Here is a 26,647-nt window from a genome sequence, read left to right as displayed (position 1 = left end):
TGCAGTGGGGCCTAGATGTTGAAATAGAGCTCAGACGTTGTTCAAAAACAATGATATTTTTATGACCAAATACAAATTTAAGATCAGTGGTTCCCAGCTGGTTCAGCTCCAGGGTCCAGATTTCTCCTTAGTCGCACAGTTTAATATATTCAGTGTCATACTTGTGTTTGGTCATGTCGTTGAGCTAGTGTCTGTCAAGTAGCTGTCCGTTAGTCACTCAGTCTACAGCAGGGAACAACACTTCAAAATGAGCTCTGTCTCGCAAATACACTGCACTTCAAAATAAAGTGTGTTTGTTACAAACTTGACGTGTCTGCGAGTCACTTGCGAGTCCATTCAGAATGGACCTGCGACCCACCAGTTGGGAGCCACCGCTTTAGATGACGTTTAGTCGAGGTGCTTTGCTTCAAGTAGCAGACATACACCTGACCAGGATGACATAACTATAACACTTCAGCGGTGACTCAGCAATATTGTACCTGGCCAAGCTTTTGCTGTGTCGCTGTGTGAGCACAGTATTACGGCCAGAACAGAAACCAGACAGCATTGGGTGTGTCTTGTCGTGCACGCACAAGCATCTGTTTTAGAGACGAGGGCGAAGCAATTTAAGTTGACTGTGGGGTGACAAGTTGGACTAACCCCTCACCATCACGAACGAATGTGCAAATTGATTCATCTGACAAAGAACCAGATGACCCTGAACGAAATAGAAAAAGTAAATTTGTGAAGCCTTGGGAGAGTAAGTATCCCGGCATCTTTGAGCTGGACGGCTCCAACATACACCTCAATAAGTGACACATCACGGTCATTGGTTTAAGGCAGCACATTGGACAGAATAGATTATGTAAGTAATCACATGAAACACAAAGAATAAAGCTTTTAAGTATTCTTTTATGTCACATTTATCATTATTAAGCTGACATATATCTTAATTACTCAACATATTAGGTGACTAACAAAGGCAACTATATTTTCAGTTTCAGCAACCAAAAGCTGATGCCTGGCGACCAGCCTGGCAACCACTTTAAAAGTTAGTATCGAGCCTTGCACACACACACACTCAGAAAGACATAAGCACACACATTGAGCATTAATATTAGCAGCATAGATGTGATGAGTGCCAGGAAGGATGTGTGCCGTTTGTAGATTAAACTGCTGCTGTGTACATTTCTGAATCAGGGAGGGAGAAAAGCACACAGTGCATACAGAGTGCTTATTGTTAGGACTGCAGACGGACAAACACACTTGATCTAACCTTGGACTAACATTGTCGACGTGGGAGCGGGGGCGGGGGTGTCAAACAATCGACCCATAATAATTTTCTACAAAGCTGATCCTGTAAGTGGTTTCGAATTTGAATGTCTGTCAAAGCCAGACAAAACAGATTCCCTGTCACAGTGTGAGTTGTTTTGTCCACGACGAGCTTCCAAAACAAAAATTGAGATGACGGAAGAGTTGCTTCAGTTGTCTCACTGTCAAAATGATTCTTGGGAGGAGAGCTGCTAATGCATTTGATCTCCGTGCCAACAGTGGTTTGCTTTATTGTACTGTGGCCACTGCAGCTAATATACAGATGCTTCTGACTAAACATTTTTCCTGAGTGTGTGAAATATTATGTTTAGAGGTGAATGTGAAGACGAGAGAGCAGGAAGATGAAGAGGAAAATGGACAAACAGATAAAAACAGAAATACATGAAAGGAGCCACTTCAAGTCCAGACATGAAGCAGCTTTATCATTGCTTTCAGAAGTATTTTTCAGATGAGCAGCCTCTTCCTTCGCCCCCTTCCAAATCACTGTTGCACTCACCAAGGGCGTCCTGCAGGTATTTCTGTCCCACCAGTTTGAGGTATTCCTCTATGGCCTTTGTCGCTAGCGTGTTCTCTCTGAAGATGAGGTGCTCGTTCTCCCCGCAGCGATCCACTTCTGACATCATCAAGTCTGTGAGGAAGTCCTGCGGAACAATAACAAAAAAACAAGACGAGCAGAGCGTTAATAACTGTCATACAGTCATATGTGATTATCCGCAGTTAAGGAATTAGCTGATAAAGACGTCTGCCCATTTATTGTGAATCTTGCTTTTGAGGTGAGAGTTTTTTCAATTTGGAGAATAAAACAGATGGAAGGATGTAAAATAGGAATTCATTTGAATGACCATGAGAATAAAATGTATCCTCGGGAGAGAGTTGGTGCTGGCAGATAAAACGAGTAAAAAATTAAGCGAGTGGGTTATAATGGAAAAGCAGATTGGTCATCAAGGTTTCATCTGACTCATCTTCTTCCACTTCCTTTGTTTATCCTGTGATATTTTACATTACTAACATCTTGTGTTATTTCAGACTCTGTTGTTCCACCTGTCCACCAGTGAGCCTCTGCATGTACCTGTCTAAAGCAGTCACCTGGCAGGTCTCCTGCTGGCAACCCTGATTCCCATTATTACTCCACCACAGTATACGGCACATACACTCCCCACCCACTATTCACCTGTTCACCAGACACCAGTCTTTAGTTGCCTGCCTGTCTGCTATTCCATTTAAAACTATTAGCCAGTTTGTAAAGACTGTGGTGTGGTATAGAACGACAGCAATTTCAAAAGTGTAAATCACAGATAAATAACAGTGTGGATTAAAAGAACACATAAGCACAACATCTCCACCCAACACACATTATTTCAGCGATCCGATGGCCTGTAGCAAGTTAGATTTGAGATGTTTTAGGGAACAGAACTGCATGATTTTTGCCCCAAACTGCATGAAACTATTATAAAGTGGGCACATCTGTAAAGGGGATATTTGTGGGTACCCATAGAATCAATAACCATTCAGATATTTTGCGGTGAGAGGTCAAGGGATCTCTGTGAAAATGGCCATGCCCGTTCTTTGGAGCGCAATTTAACCCCCTTCCCATAAGCTAGAAAAATACTTTTGGTGTCAATGGATGCCTTAGGTCTTCTAGTTTCATATGATACCAGTATCTTCAGCCTTATACATTCTCAGAAAGACAGTAATGTCGGCCAAGTTCGCTGGTGGCCTCATGGAGTGGAAGAGGTAAAAGCTGCTATCGTCAATATTTTAATTAACAATGGATTAAATGACTGCATGTATATGAAAGCAGTCACTTCTAGTGTGTCAGCATGTCACCGTTAGAGACTGTGGTGGATGAGTGGGCAGCTCCGGGCGGCACAGAGGGAAGCCAAACAGTGTTCATCTGCACAAACTTCCCACACTTCAGTGACACAGAGCTGTTTGAAAAATGTCAAGGTTTCCCTTTCAAGAACTTAAATCAATATGGTGGCTGGTTAGGCTTTCACAAACGGGCTCCAGCCTTTTATTTCCTGTATTTATTTATTTTTCTAGCAAAACTGAGCTAACTGAGGGACATAACCACAGAAACTAAAATGCTGCAGTCAATCTGTGAAAGCCTGAGCTTCATTCATGTTATTATTATGACAGTCACACGCATAAAATAACACACACAGGTTGGTAGTTTTTTTGCATGCAGGACAAATGTGTTATTCTTGCCTATTTTATTTGAACACTTCTGCGTACTGGGGTCCCTAAAAGTCTTGGAATTGCATGAATTGGGTCTGACTGGAAAGTTGAGAGTCTTACGGATTTAATAAGCCCAGTTCTATTCATGTGTGATGATGTTAGCCCCCATAGTAGGCATTTCATTGTCATAGGATCATTTTTTGGAACTATTCCCTACTGTATAAAGATGACCTATTGTGTTCTCTGGGATAATCACATCCTCATGAAATTTTACAACCATAAACTAGAGACCTCGGGCATTCAAAGGATGGATGGCTTTCATAGGTATATTGACAATATGGGGAAGAGAAGTGCTTGCCATCCAATTACAGATCCATTCCAATGCAATTTGTACAGAAATCTCCAAATGTCAAAAGTCTTTTAAACCAAATCATGGCATGGATTTTTCTATGGTGTTCAGTATGTTACTGTGGTATTTCTGACCATTTTTTTTTTATATCAATTCTTGAGTCATAAAGAAATGCTTACCCAACAACTAGGTTGAGACATAATTGAGTACGGGAATGGCCATCATATGCCTCCATTATAACGTTCTCAGCCCCTACAGACTCTAAACTTTCAATGTTTGAGTAGGTGCCTAACCAAAACATGATGTTTGTTGCATATTTATGACTAGTAAACTTGACACACAATGCTGAGCTGCATCTCAAACTCATCTTCAGGGTCCCAGCTTTCAGATGATGCACACCACTTTCATGAGGCATATACTGTTGACTTGCTATCTCCCCCTAAAGATCCCCTGTCCCATTCTAAAAAGATAAACATGGGTCTATGGTTGCGTTGGTATGGGTCTTGGAGGTGGGGAGTTGAAAAGGTTAACAACAATATTTAATGTGGAATTTTCCTTTTCTTTTCCTTGTGTTAAAAACTATTCCAATGACGATCTTTGTCTTTGTGAAGGTTAGCAGTGTGGCGCACAAACTCATTAATTCATACTATGACACAGGCGGCCATCATAAGTCCAGGTATCACTAATCACCTTTATCAGTTGAACTTATGCACAGTGTGCAAAATGGAACAACACTGTCTCTCAATTTACCTCACTGCCGTGGTGCGACAGCTTTTCAAATCACATTTCTTTGACCGGTGATCGTGAACAAAGTGTAATTCTGCCGCTACAATAGATGGGGGGGAAACAAAATAGCTCTATTCATATCATCTTTTGAATGTGACATATCCCGCAGCTGAAACTCCGTATGTGGAAAGAAACAACATGTTTATCACTGGGCTGACGAAAAACAGTGACAGGACTCGTATTTTTATATAATGGCAGCAAACATTTGCCTCAGTTTCATTCAAACGCTCAAAGAGTGTATTTGACGCCCGTTTTGCTTCGCCCTGAGTGAATGGTGACAGAAAAATGCTAGTCTCTGTTTCCCACTCGTACAAAGAGAAAATGTGGATGTACATTATAGCCAGGAAGTTGCACAATCCAAGTTTCTGCCAAAGTTATGATCCCTTTAAAACGACGACTCTAAAATGTGCTCCTTTTAAAATGGCAGTATGAATTATTTTGAATTTTCACATTTTTTATTTATCTAAAAGTGATCTCCAAAAGGACCATATAGTATTCATCAGGTGAAGGAAAATAACAGGTGGAGACAGGCATTACAGCTCCCGAAATTCAAAGTCTGAAAGGGAGGCATGGAAATGGAGCCATCTGGGGATGAATCATCCCTTGTTTAGATCCCTTCAACAAATTTCTGGGTGTACTCTCATGTAAGTCCCCTGGCAGCTTGTTAAACTAGGGGAACCAGCGTGGCAGCGAGGGAGAAGAGAGAGGCAAGTGACAGATGTACAGGGAGAAATAGAGAAGGAGAGGAAGAAGAGACAGAGTGGTGGTCTTTAAAGAACAGAGGAGGAGGCGGAAAGAAAGCGACAGAGCCTCTCAGACGGTTTCTATAGCTGCTGCAGAAGCCTGTTATCTGGCTAATCAAAGATACACCACAGGGAGCCAATCATCCACTGATGTGCAGCGAAAGGAGCCTTTTTGGTTGACGCATTTGCACATTCCACACATGCAACACCCTCATACACATATACTCAAACCTACACAGAAGAACATCGAAACTCAAGTTTAACAAATGCGCATTTCAATAAACATTTAAATTAAGCCCCGATTGTAGCATTAGAGGTGTGTATGTGTATTTGTGTAGCTATAGTCGGCTGTTTAGATAATGAGACAAACAACACAGTGCCTATAAAGAGAAGCTGTTTCATTGTTACACAGCGTTGAATCACAGAGGAGTTAAAGTGTCTTTTTTGAATCAGATCAACAAAAAGATATCATTTTAATGTCTACAAAGTTATTCAAATGAATTATCAATGTGTAAACACTGTACTCTTCACGCTTAAGTATTCATAGTATAAATAAAGATCCAAGTTTTTGGGAGTCAGTACTGTGGCAAAGTCACAAGCTGTATACAAGAAGCTGACATAGCCACAGTGACGTTATCTATTGGTTTGTGGACTCCTGTTTTGAAGCCTTGAGTCTGGCATTTTGGCCATTGCCATCTTGGAGCCAGAAGTGGCCATATTTGGATGAGCGAGGGGTGGATCTGACTTAGAACCCGAGGACACCACCATGGTAGCGACTTGTCAATCTCAAGGTGACCACATCCTTAAACATACCCTGCTTTATCTTCTATTTTACTCTACATGGGACCATTATTTACAAAATTATCATCATGATGTTATGAAGAAGACGTTGACACTAGCTTATTATTCAAGTGCACTGCAAACCTGAAATTATATGGACATTACTCTGAGGAGCTCTATGTAAGAACACAAATGTCCAAATTAGTTGGATTGGACTTAAATTGACTTTACCCTGCCATCTCCCTAGTACAAAATTTGTGTAATGTCCGATTGAGCCCATATGCGAATAGAGCAGGTCACTTTGTGCAGAATTCACAGCCAGTGAGTGGTCGTGTTGATGAAGTTTCTATCATGCAGCTCACGTAAATCAAACAAGGAAGGGTCATTTACACAAGGACGGCAGAAATAATGTCTAACTGGAGAGATGACGAGATGTGGGGACCTTTCTTGGTGAGGGCCAAAGCTGAAATCGTCAAACAAATTCAAGTAAAGGCAAGAGACTATATTGTTCATGACTAAATTCCAAACTGACTATGGGAACGCGGCATAATCTGTGTCATGTCCTGCCTTTTGCACACTCTACCCAGGCGCCACCCAACAGAGTATTTCCAGTGGGTGAGAACGCTACTGACACGGACAATCTCCTGTTGTGTGTTACAGGTGTGAAAGGTTAACTCTGGACAATGTCTGACTTAATTCTCAGAACATTGTCCAGAGTTCATATGAGAGAATGGCAATAGATTTCTGAACAATCTGACAAGTGAAGTCACCCCCTGCTGGCCATTAATAAGATGCGAATATAAGGCACGGCCACATTGGCTTCATGTTTCAGACCCGAACCTAAGAAGATTGAGGGGCATTCTGAGCGACTCAGCAAATAAGGTAAATAAATGTCAGGGGATGACACAAGAAAGTGTCCACGTCACTTAACATGCCTTGGAGTACAGCTAAATCAATCATTAAGAGATGGAAAAAGTATCAAAAAGATCGGTTGTGCAAGAAGGAGATTAGCGAGGGGGGCCACCAAGAGATCTATGACAACTCTGAAGGAGTTCCAAGCTCCAGAGGCTGACTTTGGAGAGACTGTGCATGCGGCAAGAGTTGGCTGGATGCTTCAGCAGTCACAGCTTTATGGGGGAGAAGAGAGGAGAAAAGGAGAAAGCCAAAAAAACCAAAAAAAAAACAAAAAAACAAAAAGAAACCCAACGTGACATCTCTGCTGCAGTTTGCCAGTAGCCATGTGGGAGACTGAAATCAGCTGAGAGAAGTTTCTATCGTCTGATGAGACCAAAATTGAGCTTTTAGGCCATTAGAGTAAATGTTACACCGCACATTATCGTAAACACAGCATCCCTACCGTGAGACACGGTGGTGGCAGAATCAAACTGTGGGGCTGCTTCTCTGCAGCACGCCCCAGGAGACTTCTGAAGGTAGAGGGCGAAATTAATGCAGGAATATACAGGGAAATCCTGGGGAAGAAACTGATGTACTCTGCAATAAACCTGCAACTTGGGAGGAGATTTGTTTTCCAGAAAGACAATGACCCAGAGCTTCAAGCCAAAGCTACACTGGCTTAAAAACAATGTTTGTCCTGGAGTAGCTCAAGGAGGTAACTGCTGCCAAAAGTGCACCTACTTAACACTGAAAGAGGTTAAATCAAGTGTTTTATATTTCTCATTAATTTAGATCACTTTGTAGATCTGTTTCACTTCGACATGAAAGACACTTTGCTGACAAGTCATACTAAATATACTTTGATTCAATACTATAAGACAAAACATGATTTTAATGCACTGTAAATCATCCCTACACTCCTGTTTTTAATCATACTTTCTAGTACAGGCATCTTATTTATGCCGACAGCATTGCAATTCCGACAACACTGTAAAGGAAGAAAATGTCATCCCAGTTATGATCTTTCCCCTAACCTCCCGCCCTCTGTGGCTCCCTCTCCCTCCCTCCTGTCTCCTCTGCACTCCTTATGTGGCCACTGAGGCGAGGCCAATCCAGGCCTGATTAGAGAGGACGGTCAGATGAAATGGAGGAGGAGAGGGACGGAGACTGAGAGCTGAGAGAGAGACATCAAAAGACAGACAGAATAATGACAGAATACCATTATTCCTGCTGGTAGCCTAAAAAAAAAACCCATCCAACTACTTCTGACAGTCTCTCACAGTGACATGCTAACACACGATCTCTTGGACCTACCAACTTCCTGTATAGGTGGGCGATAGAGCTCATGTGTGTCTGTACGCCCACTGAATTTCAATCTGAGTATCTTTTAAGAGAGCCCAGAACTTAATTACAACACATGGATAAAAGGAAATTACAGGGACCATAACGGTGGATCTTATCTGTGCCTGAAGAACAAACTGCATATATTATGTCGGGCATTTTTCATTGCATACCATATGTTCTTTAGATTGATATCTTACCTTCCAGGTGGCAACTGGTTCTCCGATACTTGTTTCAGTATACTGCTAACACAGACTTGCGGCAACTTGGCCATTTCCTTGATTTTTCCGCCAAAGTTATGATATTACAGAATTGTTATGCAGTTGCAAACGGGACCACTGTGACGACTATTGTGTTCACTAATGTGTCAACATCTCTAATTTCAAAGTCTGCTGCACTGAGAAGCTTTGCTGTAGGAAAGATGTGAATGTGTCTCTTGTGTTAATGAGACAAAGAGTCTACAGCCAGGCCAGGCTCTGTGAAGCTCAGGGCTGGTGATAAAACCATCTCAATGGGGGATCACAATAAAATTTATGTCTGTAATGATGATCACACAGCAGAAATAAATGTGACTACAGCCAGTCAGTCTGCTGCCTCTCTCCACTCTCTGCTCTGTGCCACTGCTTGCTTGCAGGAGGGCGGGACTATGTTCCACAAACAGAGTGGACAGCAGCCTAACTTCAGAGCAGAGTGGAGGGAATCAAACAAACTTTACTGGACAACAGTGCTCATTATATATAAGTGCAACAAAAGGGGGTGTCTTCCTTCAACACCGGTTGAAGAAACAGAACAGAAACTTGCAGAAATGTGACACCTTTGGCTGTTTCCCGCAGCACTAACTCGCTGCCTCTTAATCCACACCCAGTTTTTTTTTACATTTTGACTAAGCCTGTTATGCTGAAGTGCTTAAAGTAAACTCGTGCTAACTTCCAACACTGAGGAAACTGGAAGGTAACACAATGTCAGCTATGGAGGTGGTTTGGATATCTCAAAAGAGACAAAGTGGTGATGAAGACAGTATGCAAAATATGCCGTAAGTTGGTTACAATCAGGACAGGAAACCCAATCATCCCAGTGACCACACCATTATTATAAGTTACAATGTAACTTGTATGCCTCCACTCCAGCTCCTCCTTTTCATGTTGTGTCTGACTTATCAGTGTCATTTCTGTTTGTCATTGATGCTGGCTCTGTTCTGTTCCTGGGGGGTCTTTGCTGCTGCTTTCCTCATTTGCACATGGAAGGGCAAACAGGTGTGTGCTCTCTCTGCCTTATGGCTTTCCACATAGGCACATGGAAGAGGCGTTCTGCGTAGGCCCAAGGAAAGGCAGAGGGGCCCCAGAACAGAGCCATACCGCCAGAACTGGAGCTTAATTAAAAAACAGAGGATCACCAATATAGTCAGGACTGATCCTCTGGGGATCATGCATCTGTACAAAAAATCATGCCAATCTATTGTTGAGATTTTTCAGTTTGGACTGACATTGGCATCCCTACAGTCACACCATTAGTGCGGCTAAAGAGATGAGAAGCAAGATAACTGTCTTATCATGCCATAACTGTCAGAATTAATGACAAATATTTGTTAATTATGATGGATTACTTCTGTCAAATAACTTTAAGGCTCATCAAGTGGTATTTATACTATAGTGAAATCTATGTAAACTAATGATTTCCTGGAAAGCATCAATGTTAAACTCTCAAGTAGGCTTTAGAAAATGGTCAGCAGTAATGCTATGTATATATATATATATATGATTTCCTGTAACAGGTAAAATCATTAAGCACCACAGGTATTATAAGAGTTTGAGCAATCATGTCCTGAAGACAGACTGGAGCGCCTGTCTTTTCCCTCCCGTCATCCCCCAGCCTTTTCTCTGACGCCCTCAATCCTGCAGCCTGCCCCCCCTCCCTCCCCACTGCTTCAGTGCTAATAAGGAGAAGTAGAACGCTCTCTGTATCGCTGCCACATCTCATCAGCTAAACCATGCCTCAAAAAAAAAACAAAAAAAACAGTGCACAGGGAAAGGAGGGTGATATGAATATAGGGTCGGAGTGGAGGGTAGATGGTGCAACGCTGCTGATCAGATCTAATAAATAGTAGGGAACAGAGTCCTGTTGGAAAAGATGACGAGCTCCCTTTAGATGGGGTTACTCGCCAGTAAAAACTCATAAAGTCTTGTCCACTGTGCTGCTGTACACATCACAATCTAATCACCACTAGGCGCAGCCCCGTGTGTGTGTGTGTGTGTGTGTGTACACTGCTTACATCTCTATTCGGCAATATTCCAGTTGGCAGCCGCAAGTTTTGAAGCTGGAATATAAATATACAGGCTCCTATTAAAGACACGACACAATCTGTAAGATCATGATTAGGGCTCTCAGACAAAGCTGAACACAGGGGTGTTTTAAATGGCTTTGCAATTACAGCTCCTTGAAAGAGACTGAGATTGAGCCTGGGAAAAAAAAGGAGAGAAAAAGTAGATGAAAAGAGGGTCAGGTTTATGTTTTGTACACGCTCAGATGTTTTTTTGTGTTTCTATGGTAATATAAAGCAGACGAATACATGAGTGAGAGCAATAAAATGCCTTAAAAGGATAAAACTGAAGCGAGAAAAAGCAAGAGGTAAAGTAAGAGAATGTTTTCTTCTTAATTTAGCCTCTTTCAAACTGTCTGTGCCTGGAGAGTATGTGTATGTCAAATATTTCTGATTTATCACTTTACCCAGCTGTGTTCTGCAACTTATAACGTACATCTTAATGAAGGAACATGTTTTTTATGTGTATATAAAATTCCAACAATGTCCAATAGAGCATGAATGAAGATTTTTATTTTAGCGTGAATGTTTACATTGTGTTCATAGATTGTTTCTATCTTGTGAATGAATAAAAAACCTTATTGGTCATGGATTGTGAAGCTAATGGGATTCATTAGAAAACAATCAAAATGGAAATTACCTACTGAGTGTTGATATTCAGGTAAGGCATCAAATAAACATTTCTACATCATTCTAAATGACGAAGTTTGGAACAATAAGCGGAGTGTTGTAGCAGACGGCCAGGAGAAAACAAGTGAATGCGAAGGAGGAAATAGAAACCCTATAACATTAACAATTTGACTGATCGATGAGCCTAGTTTTTCAGCCTGGGGCAAGGGCTGAGGAAAGACTCGAAGGGGGAGAACACAGCAACCACTCCAGCCTCTCCATCCTTCGCTCTCCTCATCTTTCCATCGCTTTCTGCCCCCCCCCCTGGTTTCCCTCCCTGGAGACTGGTGGCTAGTATTACAGAGTTATAGCCTGCAGCTCTTCCTGTGAGGGTCACATTGGGTTGACTGAGAGGACTGGAGGCCGAATGGAAATGGAAAGCGGCTCCTCCCGTAGGCACAGAGGCTTGTCATTCAACAGGAAAACAGGAAAGGGTGCAGCTCTCATGATTTAGCTGCTGATGCACATGATCATTATAAAGATAAGTTTGACTGGAGGGGGGTCTTACAGAAAGTGTCATCAGCATTCATGTGTGCTGACTTACTGTGCATATTCCCAATATGTGTGTGTGTGTGTGTGTATATGTAAGGCTCCCTGTCTTGTATTATTATAAAGTGTTGAATTAAATGCAGTCCACGAAGCTCGGTAATGCATATTTGATTATTAAAAAGAAATTCTGCCCACTTTAACATGGCATTTAATCTCGTATTGAGTCTTAAAATCTTTTCTTAAAAAATGCTAGCATTTTGTTAAGATATGTTTCTATAGCATTTTTATTTTTTCCAAGTGTCAACATTGTGAAACAAGGCAGAATACAGTAGGATAAAAATAACATTATCTCACCTAAACTGATAATTATGTTACAAATGTATGTTTAAAGAAGGCTCTACATAGGCACAGTGATGTTTTAGCTGAAGGCTTACATAGCAGGTGTAATGTTTACCATGTTTGCCATCTTAGTATAGCATGTTAGCATGCTAACACAGTTGAGGGTGATTGAGTGTCAATAGTTTTGCAGATTTTTAGTTATAAACCAATTGCTGCACATGACATGTGGCACAAATAGAGGCAGGTTGAATCCTAAAGAATTTGCTGAGATGGACTCCTCCGGTCAAGAGGAAACGTGAACAATCGAAAGTGACCAGGTGCAAAAATATGAGGGGAAAGATAGCCAAGATGAACTTAATCTGGGGCGAGGCTCAGCATGTTGCCAAGGATATGAAACAATGGAGGGAACTCATTGCTTTGTATTGATCTCTAGCTCATATTCATAAATTGTATTTTACTCATATGAAGAGTGTATTGATTTATTTTTCTATTTTTTTTACTGCACTAGTCAGGCATACAAAACTACAGCTTTTATTCTATTTTTATTAACTATAACACCTTAAAGTGCTTATTTCTAATTTTTCTTCTAAATGCAAATGAATCTCATGAAAATGAAGTGATAACGAGACTTGGAAAGTGAGAGGAGAGACAGGGAAAGAGAAAGAGACAGCTTCTATGTAATCTTAGTGCCAACAGAGACGTCAAGTAGCTTCCAGATCAATGTGTTGAGCATCATCGCAGAGCAGCCTGCTGCTGTTTGGCTCCACAGCCACAAACTACTGTTGCTGCAATGATCGTCCTCCCTCTTTGCCTTCTTTTCTCTCTTGTCTTTGTCAGTACCTTCACCTCTCTCTGTTTTGCCTCCCCTCCAACACCCCATGCTGTCAGGGATGGTCAATAAAAATCCTGCTGGAATTACTAAACAGTCTGAAGATATGAAGCATTGTCTTTGTAGTGCAAATGCTACAGGAGAGGCTGTGAGGAGAGCAAGTGCACTGATGTGCTTTGTATTTACTTCCTGTTCTGATTAGGGCCTGTACAGTAGATATACCGCAGGGCTGGGTGATATGAAGAAAATGAAATATAACAACATTTTTGACTAAATACCTCAATATTGACAGTGCAGTGATATTGTAGGGTTGACTATTGGTACTTTAACAAAATATTTGCTCAGTGAGATTTTAGCTAAATAATGATCAGTAAAGTGGATATTTGGGCTTAAACTTAATTGAAAATCTGCCGGTTACTTTTAAGATCAATCCATTAATTGTTTAAAATGTCAAAAAATGTGGAAAAAAAGCTCATTATAATATCCCAGAGCCCAAAATACTGTCTTCAGATGCCTTCTTTTGTCCAACCAATAGTACCAAACCACCATTTTTTTTATTTACAATCATAAATAACAAAGAAAAGCAGAAAATTCTCACATTTAAAAGGCAATTTTGCTTGAAGAATGGCTGAAATTATATATCACTTATCAAAATAGCTGGCAATTTTCTTTCATAGAACAACTGATTAATTATCTAATAATTGCAGTGAATCTACATCACTTTACTGTAGTGCAACTTTTAAATCCAGGAAAAGACGACACTTCCGATAATACTTTTTTCAAAATCTAAGACAACATATAGTCTCATATCTTGATGTAAAAGGTCAATATATTGCAAAGCTTTGATATATGACTTTACGACTAGTTCATAGACTGTATATTAAAGTTGGATGACATGACAACTCCCCGAAAACATCTCAATCACCCCCTGGTGGATGGCTGCTGGGTCGGTAGCAAACCCCGCCCCCTCCATGTTAGTGGATGGGACGTGGGTCACACTAGAGCTACCAGAACAAGCATGGTTTCTGTTCTCACGCTGATGTATGGTTAAGTAGTTGTTTTTCTTTTAAGTTTGGTTTTAATCAGTTAGTTGATGCTATGAAAAGGGGGTCTGATATCATGATTGATAGCTATGTCTGCTAATCAGTGAGCTCACTATCAACGGCGCTGCTCGCGACTGGTCCGATGGTGGGTGAGTAGGTGGGAACTCTATACTGTGGAGATCCCAACTGCCAACTGCAAAGACTTTGGCTCCAAATGATGTCACCTGTGCAAGATGGCAGCTGCTGTATCCTGGTTATTTTGGCTTCTTTTTTTCTTCTTCTTTTTTTTTTACAGTTCACTTAAGTGAAAATCCGTCTTTATATGCAGTGAACGGACTGACTAACATCTCCTGTTTTGAATGTGCCTTTTTCTCAACCACACTTCACACACTGTTCTTCTGTCTCCTCCAACATCCATCCATCCATCATAAGAGGGTTCACCTTTTATGTGGTAAATGATAAGATTACAGCTATTACAGTGTCTGGTGTCCCAGACATAGCAGTGCCATATACAGTAGAAACAGAGAAGAGAAATGACAGCATATATTGTAGAAGCAAGAACCATTTGCAGGTTAATTGTCAAAATCAAAAATAATAGTGACAACTTCCCTGTTAATGTGGAGGGTATTGACAAGTGGCTAGCGTGTTATAAAAGCTCAGTGGCCCTCTCAGGGGACAACTGAATCATTCAAAGGCACGTTGAAAAAAGCCCAGAGGAATACAGAAGTACCACAGCCCTTCATGTCATGTTAGTAAATCATTTGTCACATCATATTATGAACGTACGACAAACTGTGCCTGTGCGCCACAGATGTGGTGATGAGCATCACTGCCCACTGATGACAGCGCCGACTGCATTAATAAGATGCTTGTGCTGAACGTAACCTGAGCTGTGCTGTGGGGCTGACGGCAATTCACCACAGAGGATGTAGAGACTCACATATTTCGCCCTCTTAAGCAGGGCTGTTAGTTTACCTTGAGGAGCAGTAACATAAAAATGCAATGGCATAATAACCAGAACGCCACCCTCCTCTGGCCAGTTATCATAAGGATAAATCCTCCTTATCGTCACTTCCAACAGTTGGCGCGGCTGAGAGGAGCAGCAACAAAATTAGAACATAATCTTCCCGAAGGGCCGAGGCGTCGAGGAGACGAGATCAATAACGCAGAGGATTCATGCCAGGAGTGGATATTTTCAGATGAAAGAAAGGTGAACTTCTTCAGGCAATTCCAACACGGCAGTGGGTTTTGTTATTGTTGCTGTGGAGCTTCTAATAGTGCTGTTTGGGTGTGCAGACATAACAGCATGTCCCACAGGGGAGGAGACGGACTGGTGTCGTGACCTTACAGCACAGGAATCAGCAGGAACGCTATGATTGGATTCCTCATTGAGTCTTTGTCTGGATTTACGGCTTCAAAATCAAATCAAATCAGTTAAAATAGAAAAACTTAAATGTTTTTCTTCAAGCCACAGCCGTAATGTACATTTCGACCGCTTCTTGTGCTATCTAAAGCCACATTTACTTTAATACAACAGTGGGCCTACTTGCTCATGCATAAAATTGAATAAATGACCTGCAACCACCTGCTAATGTCTTGTGATTTACATGTAGGTGTGTGCGTATAAAGTTAGCATCTGTGGCGCGACGCAGGGCGTGCCCGTCGCGCTCGCCAATGCATCCAGACATCAATACAGCATCCCTAATGACATCCCTCCAGAGAGCTCTGGCCTCCAGACGCAATGAAGCATGAAAGAGAGATGAAGGGAGACAAAGACGGAAAAGTAGGGAGAGAACAAGAGAGAAGGAGCGAGCGTGCAACGGAGCAGAATATTCGGGGGTGTAATTATCCGGTGATGGGTGATAAGATGACACAGGAAGAAACAGAAGTCTGGAAGGTGTTGCATACTAATGCCCGTTACGACCCGCAATCTGCATCTTGTAACAATAGCCAGCTGCAATTAGAAGCTGTTTCCCACCTGTGCACAGCTGATTAAACACAATCCACATCAGCAGCAGAACTTTCAGAACTACAAAGTCACTGCAGCATCTCCAAAAAAGAAACGTTCACCTCCCGTTCACCCCTGCTGGGTGTAAGAGAGGCTGCTCGTGCTCTTTTGTGACTGTCTCATGCAACAGCAACGCAAAGTCTCTGTGTGAACTATAGAAATCCACTGTGGTGCTCACAGAATTAGATACTGACTCATGAATTTGACTTGAGACTGCATAGTTGGAAGACTACACAACAATTCCAGGGAAGGGAGACAAACAACCAAAGGCTGTATTAAACAATAAAAAACAAGCTTACGGGATTTTCCAGTTTGTAGTTTCCAGTTTAGCTCTGCTCAAATAAATGCGCTCCACTCCTAAATATAAACCCACCACTGTTAGCAGAGACCGCACCCAAGTTGGCAGTACATGAAAAAAGTACTCCATCATTGTATTGTAAATGAGCAAACCATGCAACACAGGCCAAGTTATGTGTATATAAAGCATGCGTGCAGCAGCAGAGGATATCCTAATTAGGCCTCGGGAATATTTTAGGATAAGCGGTTTCTTTCTCCGTTGGGCATGACTTGACTGCTCTATCCATCAAGGCTAAAGGAAAAACATGTACTCAAGTGTATGTGCACTACTTAAATATGTCAGAGCACTTCACAATGTGTTGAGCGATGAAAGTCTTTTCAGAAAAGAAGCTGCAGTAGCTAACAGCACTGACACTTGACATTTGGAAAGCAGCTTTCATTAATTTTTCCTGTTTAAGTCAGTCCAAAAGCTCCCGATTGCCTATTCTTCAAAAGGCAACAGCAGCTTTTCTCTGTGCTTACAGCTCTGCAGAGATAAAATTAAAAGGAGTTTTTTTGGTTTGTTTTTCTTGAACACACATGTAGTGAGGGTACATGTATATGAGGCTCTCTCTCGCAATGAGCAACCTTGAAGTATCATCTCTAGTGCTGCTTTACGAGCAGCTCATCCTCTAGCTAGGAGAAAACCAGCCAGGAAGAGAGACCAGGAGGTGAGAGCGAAGTAAAAATGTGAGTGCTTTGCTCAGAGGGTGGGGATTAATTGATGGTAATTAAGGATGTGACCGTCTCTCCAGGGACCAGTAGAGGCCTTCTCCCCCCATCAGTCAGCAGCTATCAGTCCCGAGCCTAAACCGGCAGACTGGCGGTACAGCGTGGATAGACATCACTTCTTAAGCGCTGATCATTTATCACGCTGCTGAGCTGTGATAAAGTCAAAGAAAGTTTCAAAGCTCTGTTTATGAGATACTGTCAAGAAAACTAAATTGAGGCACAAGCTGTCGCGGGCAACTGACGAGGCAGAGAAGACGAAGAAGTTGATGCTGCAGTGAAGAAAGGAGCCTGTAGCGATGTTCAGTTATTTCAGACATTAAAAGGACAACAACATGCCTAATTCCTGACAAAAAATATATCTTTTGTTCACAGGAAATGCTTTGGTGTTAAATCCCTCAATATTGTCAAACTTATTTCATAGTTTTCTCAATTAATCAGTTAATCATTTATTGTTATGGTGTACTGCAGCTCTGCATTTGGTTTATGCAAGTGGTGTCTCCGTACCCCAGCAGAAGCTGTGAGAAGGTACAGTCAATGCCAAAAACTGTACTGTCTCTTATTTTATTACTTTAAAATGTATTAAAAAGTGGAAAACTAGAATGCAATGTTCAGTAGGCTACATCACTGTTGATGGTGATAGTTTTTGTATCTTTAATATTGCCCACATCAAGTCTGAGTAAAGTGTCAATCATTAATGTTGCGCTGCATGTGTAATTAATGTGGACAGTAGTAGCTGTCATTTAATGCATATTTATATAAATGTTTCACTGGAATTGCATTGCTAGGCAACAGCTTGCATCAATGTTTAATTCCTGTCAGCTGATGTCATACACATACCAGTCCCTCCAGGATTTTGCGGGCTGTTTTTGGGATTGCTTCTACCTGAAATGCACTATTTTACGATACAATGTTTATAGGTGGGGTTTTTTTTGGCAATGAAATTGCAGGGGCCAGTAAAAATAGCAACAATAGTTGTGATGTTGTCTCGGATTCAGAGTGTATTATGAGCATTCAGTGTTTCCCACACAGTTAGAATCTAGTTGTAATGGTAGGGGGGTGGGGGGGGGGCGTTGCCGGCAATTAGCTGTTGATGCCGTTTGATGGAGCACTGAAGGACCCATGAGAGGCTCCCCTCCTGCTCCAGTCAGCAAGGGCTAACGCAGCACAATGTGATCTCATTCATACTCACCATATCTGGCTGCTTGGGCAGAAACCCTGCAGCAGCGATTAGCATCTGACACCGAACCCCTAAACACCGCACCCAAACGGTCAAATCCGTTGTTAAATCTGTTAATAACCGTTAGGTAACATTAGATGCTAACAGTTAGCCCTGTCACTGTGTGCGTGTGTGTGTGTGTGTGTGTGTGTGTGTGAGTGGCCGTCCACAGGAAATACAAAGGGACCAATTTAGAATCTTTATGTTTGCATGTTTGACACAGTCTATTGAGTACTGTAGAGCTGTACTTGCTTACCTCATGATAAATAATATTAAAAAAGGAAATGAGTTTTCAAATTTAATTTTCGTCTGGGGGGATGGCCTTGCTATAAAAAGGGCTGGAAATAGTAAAAAAAAACATAAAGGCCCAGTAAAAATTCCCAGAACAAATTTAAAATCTTCAAATGTCTTCCTTTGTCCGACCAATAGACAGAAACTCAAAGACATTTAACTTACAATCATGTAAAGCAGAGAAAAGCAGCTACATCCGAGAGGCTGGAGCCTGTGAATGTTTGTTGTTCATGCACCTCAACTAACCTGCTATCAAAAGGTTTGCTGGTTTATTTTAAACAATTGACTCATCACTTTAGCTCTAAGCTTCTTCACATCCTCCTTTCATCAGCAGCCAATAAGGTGGCTTTCCCTCATCATGTGTCACACACTGACGGGTCAAAATGCCAACGCTTGTCTCACCGCACTGAAAAAACAAATGCTGTGCTGTCGGAGTAAAATGAAATACAGCCATTTTGGATGGATGGGAGATTATCTGAGTCCAACGGCCCGCTGTCATGGGAGACTTAGCTCCTACTGTGGTAGACTAATCTCCCCGTGCTTGCGGTGCTGCAGACAGCGGTGGATATATTGTGCTTCTGTCCTGCATCGGTATGCCGTGAAGCACTGCGGGGGATACATGTAAGGGATTAGCTTGAGTTAAAAATGTAATACAGGCTGGTTCAGCAAGAGGAAATCACCTGTCTGTCTGCTCTTTGTCTGCTCTGTATTACAGCTGTGGGGGGTCAATAGTTCATAGGATGAGCAGGCACCAGAGGAGCACTTAACCTCTGTGTGCTTCATAATGCCTTGTCAGACATGGCAAGAAAATGGTCTGATATTCTGCTTTTGTTATCCATTATGTCTCCATGAAGAGTACAAACGTGGGGGAAATGGAAAGAAATCCTATTATTGGTACTAACCTTCGCCTTGCCGGTGCTCTGTAGAATGTGGACCAGTGCACACGCCATCTCCTCCTTGTTCTTGACGCTAATCCCGGGCTCAAGCACCGAGCATAGCAGCATGTAGTTGTTGGTGGTGTACTCTGCAAACTCCTTGTACATCTCCATGGGAAGGATGTTCATACTCTGATAGCGGGCCTTGATCCTAATCATAGGCCCAGATGTCTTGCCCTTAGGAGGGTTGGGCATGCTGACTGGATACCACTTCTCCATAAACTGCCGGCCGGTAACTGCTGCCACGGGGATGTTGACAAGTCCGATGTAATTGTTTTTATCTTTCTTTTTCTTCTTGTCCGTGTCTTTGTAGAGGTGGGCTGTGATGCTCTTGACAGCAGGCAGGTTGTTGAACTCAAAGTGCTCTCCCCAGAAGACGTTGTCAGTCTTGAGTTTACAGGTGGTGCGGGCGTAGAGTGAGTCATCCAGGCAAAGCTCGCAGAAGTATTTCTTCTTGGCCGGCAGGTCCTTGGCCTCGATGATCCACAGCCTCAGCAGGTTCTCCACCCGACGACTGTTGTCCTGAAGAAAACGACAGGAAGTGGTTTAGTAAGATCTTTTAGAACAAGTCTCGCCAACAACATCACCACTGGAAATTTCAAGACAAAAAACAGAGTTCAAAGTGACAGCCTCAGCAGGAGGACTGGATAAAAATAACCAACCTAAAAGCTAATCTAGTAAACCAATGAACAAAACAAATCAAATCACTGCAGAATTAAACGGATAAGACCCAAACAGGAGCCAGCCTCAAACTCTAATTTTGAAGTTTCTCCATTTTAAATGACAAAAACATTTCAGGCAGTACTTCAATCATTCCATGGTGGCAATTTAAAATCTTTTCTCTCCTGCGTCTTCAGCCTTTTAAAGAGCTAAGAAATCTCACTCCTACATTATTTCACAGAGTGCTAACCCATTCTTATGTCATCAATTGATTTTGCCAAGAGCGGGGCATATTTTTGGCCCATTATTCAGATTGCCTTGAAAACTACCTCTGAAGAAGAAGAGAGGAGAAGAGAGGTAATAATTACATTATTAGAGAGACATACCAGAGCCTCTCGTAATCACAAGGATGCTATTGAATGTTTTGACATACCGGTGGCTATGAAAGCTCTGGATCTGGATGCTTTTCATATGTTGCGACATTAACACAACCTCATGTAATTGTGTAATGAAATTTAATTCATCCACTTTATGTTTCTGAGGCTTTAAATTCATCCCAGTATCAGGTGTTTCTGAACTCTGAAAAACATTTAATCTTATCTTTCATGTGTCTGTGTTCATTCAAGGTCTGTTTGCATCAAAGGTCCAGAGTGTTGGATTTAGGGGAAGAAACAGAATATAATATAATAAGTAGGGTTTCTTTAGTGAATAATTATCTGGAAATAAGAATCCTTGTGTTATTGTTACCTTAGCTGTGAGCCGTTTATATCTACATAGGGAGAGGGTCCCTGTTTATGGATATTGCCATGTTTCTATTGTAGCCCAGAATGAACCAAACACTGGCTCGTTTTCGTGTCAGCCACTGTAGTTAGCAGCCTGTCTGTGACAAGCAGCATTAGAAAAACACAGATTATTTAACATGAAACTGCTTTGTTGTGTAAAAACCACCTGAATGTCTGGATATTAAGTCATCAGAGAAAAAAGGTGAGCACACATTAGCTGGTGCTAGGCTAGCGGATCATCTCTGACAAACCACACAGCATAGGAAAAACACTGATTTGCAATGTGAAACTGCTTTATCCAGTGTTTTTACTGGTAGTATTCACCTGGTCCATTTCTTTTGGAGAAAAAGAGACCTCTGTGGACAATTCGGTTCCGGCTACAAACTTCCTCAACAATGAACATTGAAGGAATTCTTACCAGGAGAAGTTTCAGCTGGTTGCAATCTGCAATCCTCACCACTAGATGCCACTAAATCCCCCTAAATCTTACACACTGTTCTTTTAAGTAGGAGCTAAAAGGCGAGGCATTAGTATAGATATAGAGGCAATGTGCAGATCACGAGGATTATGTCTCATCATATCCTTCTTACAGAAAGTAGAAGAGTTCTCTTTTAGGGCTCATTTGCAAAAACAGCTATCTCTGGTTTTATTTATTTTCCTAGATCATGTTTTTTTTTTGTGTGCGCAAACCAGGGAATATCAGTCAAATTGGTGCTGGTGGTTTTGAGAAGATATCTCAAGGTTTTTACATTTTCATAAATTTATAATTATGCACTCAAAGGAATATCAATCAAACCGGTGGTTTTATTCACTTTAGAAATAATTTTTGCAAATTAACTCCACTTTTCAACTGAAAAGAGAAAAAACAGTTAACTTTCTTAATGCTGACTCCTGTACTGCATGTCTCAACCCTTTGCAGTATTGTTCCTCAGCTCAGTATAATTCCTGAAGATTAAGAGCTAGATTTCAGTCTTGTTGTCACATGCGATCAGTGTTAAATAATGCTATGTCAGTAGTGTTATTTTTCAAATTCCCCTCTGTTGACACAGCAAAATGACTCCCTATTGTAAATCAAGGTGCTCTGTACCCTCAATTAGAAATTAAACTTTGTGTTATGTCACACGGAACTGTATTTGCTCTCAAACACCAGCCCGCAAAGATGATACCCTGGTAAATTGCCTATTATCATAATTACCTATAATTATCCTCTTATACAGGAGCTGAGTTGTGCAGGTTTAGCATTTAGACCACCTAATTTCATTTACATTGATAACACCTCTGGCAGATAGGTTTTGAAAATCGCTGAATATATTTTTATTTTCTTTGTTATTCCATATTTTTAAGCTAAGAGCACTCCTCCCAAACACTAGCGATGGAAAAAAAAGACTTTAGGGTGAGGTCATGGGAACAAATACTAACCTGTAAACCACTTAAACAGGTTAGGTCTTGCGTGAGTCCTGCACAATGCACTCTCTTTTTATTTTAGGAGCAAAATATGTTCTTAGTAACAAAATAAATAACTTGTAAAGTGATCTATCTAATTGAATTTATCTTGATGGCTGGATAAATGGTGTTTGCACACTTGGTTCACATTGATGTGTTACCTTAATCTTAGGTCTACTCTGTGAGTCGTAGTACGAGCGGTTTAAGTGTAAAATCTGTTTGATCCATTTAATACAACTCCAGAGACTTCCTTCTCTAGTTCCACAGATTTGCAGTATCTGACTCCACTTCTCATGTTTGCCAAAAAAAACATTGCGCTGCATCTAATCTCTCAAAATCATGGAATAATTAAAAACGCAAAGCAGCGACAGAGAGGGAGACAGAAATAACACCTCCTTGCCAAAAGGAGCCGAGGAGAAGGAGGACTCCAACGTTATTAGAGAACTTTCTTCTGAAGTTCTAATTAGTGAGTAATTTACTAAATAATGACAGATGAAGGAGCAAAGACGCTCTGAAATGAGGACTGTTTTCTTGGCTTGATGTGTTCGCCACTCTCCCTCCGCCACAGCTGTGTTTGTCAAGATTACAGATGGTATCAGTGCTCAGGAGAGAAGCACTTTGGGAGTCTTGGTGTTCCGTGTTTCAACCTCTTTGTCCTCTGATCTCGAGGTGCAGGAAGGGCACAGCTGGATGTGAACACGTCGGAATTGCATTGTGGTGCGAGTTAAGACACAATGTCAACAACTCGTGGCTCACTGTCTTTATAATCATCAGTGTTGCAAAGTGTGGTTTGAAATTGGGACACTTGTACATTAGCGTTGATTGCTGCACGCAGCCTCGTCCCACCTACTGCGTATTTACCTTGTTTGGCTGCACTGCTCTCCTCAGATTCTCCATCCATTTGTCTCTCTCGGCTGATGAACGGCAGGAAAAACATTTGCTTCCTGTGGAGGTGGTGACCTACCGCCGCCACACAGAGAGAGAGAAGGAAAAATGAATGCTTTAATGATCAAACGTCACACATAACAATGACAAAGAAGAACTGGAACAGAATGTCTTGCTAAACTTAGTTCTAAAATGCTACTTTGTCTCTGACGCCAAAGAAGCTTATCGAAAATATGCACACATACACAATAGTGACTATGAGGAGAGTGAGGATGACTTGGCAATGTTGAGGGATGACTGAATGGTGTGAATGGACAGAGCAGAGAGAAATGGCTGCTTGGCAGGCTGGATGATGACTGGATAATTAAAAAATGCACAGTGGGACGGAGAGAGAACAGAGAGCGCAGAAAAGCGCGAAAAAAAAAGGCAACAGAGTGATGTAATGAGCAGGATAATAAAGATTAGTGGAGATTTCTGGTCTCTATGGTACACAGTGTAAGACTGAAAGTATTCAGTAATTCTCTCACCCTGAGGCACAGGCTCCATGTATGCATATATGTGCATATGTGATCTTACAGTAATTAGAGGCAATTTGTGAGAAACGACTCCAGCCTGCTCATGATCATGACGATACATCAGTTTTCACACAGCCAGTGAGTAAAATAAATTATCGCTGTACTTCCATTTATTTTCTACAAGCAGAAAAATGTAGCCGCTGCAACTTGCTTCTGTGTTTTTTTAATACAGAAGAGCCATCTGCATGTGAACTTTTGGCTATAATTGGTCATCAGCAGCTCATCAAGAACTGAAGATGCAACAGAGATGTTAAGTGAGAGGAGCCGCTGGATCTCAAAGTATCTTTTCCAACTGTTAATTCACTGATTTAAAAAGCAGTATTCCACTATATTCAACTTTTTTGAGATCAAACTGTTAATTGAACAGAATAATCGATAATGAAATTAATCGTTGCCCTTGTTGCTTTGGAGAAAACGCAACTCAGAGGTGCAAATCAGAATTGTAGCAAACTCACAATGGTTTGTTGTAATTGGGAACAAAAAACAGCATCATAGCTTCAGTTGACCCAGAACTGGAAAGCAAGCTGATTAAAACTGCACACTGAATGTTTTAGCAGGCTTCCACGGAGCATAATCTTTAGCTTCTGTTAGGCGTATGCGGCACATACAACATGACTTAACAGCAGCAGCAGACCAAGCTGTAAACACAACACTGACTTATTATCGCCTTCTTTACATGTTGTAGTTAAAGTGTTGGTAAACAGTTGCTTAATTACACATACATAAGCATTTATTTAGGGTCGTCTAGCTTGTTGTTAACTTCTGCTGTTTAGTGCTGCGCTTGTCATGCACAGTGGGTTTATCAAAGCTTTTTTATCGGAAAGCAGCCTCCTCCTGCAGCTGGAAATTAGTTTGATGAGAGCCGTGACAGTGAACCGAAACATTAAAATTGCAAAAAACAAAACAATGAGCTTGAAGGGGCTAAAATGGTCCATGTCGCGTTCAGGGGAACTGCAGAGTTTGGTGATAATTCTCTGTAGGATTCATCACTATGATTGATCCCTTAAGCCAGGCTCAGACTACAAGAGTTTTAAAATCCTAATTAATTTTTAAAATCAAGTGGCATCCAGCACATACAGAGAAACTTCACACATGTTCTCCTCTGTAATCTCAAACATGCACACACTACAAGATTTGAAAATAATGGCGCAACAAACACTACAGGATATTATTAAGATTATCGTGCCAGAGGGGGCCACTCATGTGATCCTCAAGGGTAAGCAGATGTAAACATAGCGGAGACTGATGGGGGGCCGACAACTTGCTGTAACGTTAACAATGCTAGTAGCATGCTACAGTAGCATGGTAGCTGACATTAGCCACAAGGGCTAGAATGTTTTCTGTTGCTTGGCAACAATGTCAGCTGCTCCCTACTGACGTAATCATAACTATAACTATCCAGATCTTAAATATCACAGTGTTTTCCACAGAATTATTAGTCTCGCCACCAGACAATCAGAGATCTCCGCCTTCTGATAGTCTGGGGACACTCCTTTCTAAAGTGTGTTTAACACACCAGAGAAAACGGACGGCAACAAAGCAACGCCTCTTGCATTTTTGAAAAGGACACGCTCCCCCTTTTCTCGTCCGCAAGGAAACAAACACACAGAGAGCTTGAAAATGGATGCCGAGAGATTTAACTCTGTTTTATCAAACGTGTGCTCAGTCCACAAGATTGTGGAAATGAAGGATTTACAGCGACTTGAGCCATTTTGTACCGCTACACGTGTTTCTAGTGGGACTATGTTTACGAGCACAAGAGTTCAGCGAGCCACCGAAGGACCGCCCTGCAGATTTACTATTGGTTCTGCAACGTAGGGAGTTTTTTTAAACTCTGAAATTGTATCCGCCCATCTAAACACAAAATCAGGGAGAAAGTCATCAATCTTTAGTTAAGCAAAGCGTCTAAAGACTGACTTGTGAGTCTACAGAATTATAATCTGTGTGGTGGTGGCTGTAGACAGGGGTGTGTCTGTTTTTGTGTCCCCTCTCTAAATGTGGAGGTTCTTGCAGCTCTGTCTTTTCCCTCAGTAGCTGTTTGTTGAGTTTGAGTCATGGGACAGACAACTGATCAGTTAATCAGTTTTTGGTAGGACCAATCAGAGCTGATGAGATCAGACGAATGGATTAGGAATTGGATTTGATTAGAGGAACAGCTGTTGCAGAGGTGAGTGAAAGCAAACGTTTAGACCCAGCGCTGGACCATGGAGGGCGTGGTTTCCATGGGAATGCAGATGGTTTAATCTAAAGTAGTTTAGAATGACAACACACAACACTAAAATGAGAGCTCTGTTGTTCTAAGAAATAGAGTGTTCTATTTCAGTATGAATTAATGAACAGTTAGGTTTCGCTGTCACTGCGCCTGGCTCCGTCTGTGTCCAGACTATGCTCTGTGCTCCGGGAGTGTGGAGCTCTGAATAACTGAATAGCATATATATTCCAACAGTGCTCCAAATTAACAGTCCAGCTCCAAAACTAGAAAATCAATATGTGATGGCAAATGTTGGTATCTTGGTGGGTCACCACAAATAAATGAGTGTGTGGGAAACCCTGTATTAAACATGTTTGAAATTATCGAGGCAGCTCCGATGAGTGTGTGGGTGGTTTAAGACTGGATCTATTACTAGATGATCTGAGCCGAACACTGGTTCTGATCAAGATCCCACACCAGAATTTCCCTCCGACTGTGGAGAGGGGTGATTTGGGGATAAATCAA

At 41.5% G+C, this 26,647-nt stretch overlaps 1 protein-coding gene across 6 annotated transcripts in view; it reads right to left on the bottom strand.

The window, feature by feature from the left end:
- Positions 1-26,647, bottom strand: part of dab2ipb (DAB2 interacting protein b) — a 174,352-nt gene that overhangs the window by 25,198 nt on the left and 122,507 nt on the right. For all 6 annotated transcript variants that reach the window (XM_050053629.1, XM_050053627.1, XM_050053625.1 and 3 more), the window contains 3 exons: positions 23,333-23,431; positions 19,554-20,108; positions 1,808-1,952 (listed from right to left, as the gene is read on the bottom strand). In XM_050053629.1, the coding sequence (XP_049909586.1) occupies positions 1,808-1,952; positions 19,554-20,108; positions 23,333-23,431 (799 nt within the window). The remainder of the gene's footprint in view (positions 1-1,807; positions 1,953-19,553; positions 20,109-23,332; positions 23,432-26,647) is intronic.

Source organism: Epinephelus moara, chromosome 9 (assembly GCF_006386435.1).
Source record: "Epinephelus moara isolate mb chromosome 9, YSFRI_EMoa_1.0, whole genome shotgun sequence".
NCBI lineage: Eukaryota > Metazoa > Chordata > Actinopteri > Perciformes > Serranidae > Epinephelus > Epinephelus moara.
This window is presented reverse-complemented; position numbering and strand designations above follow the sequence as displayed.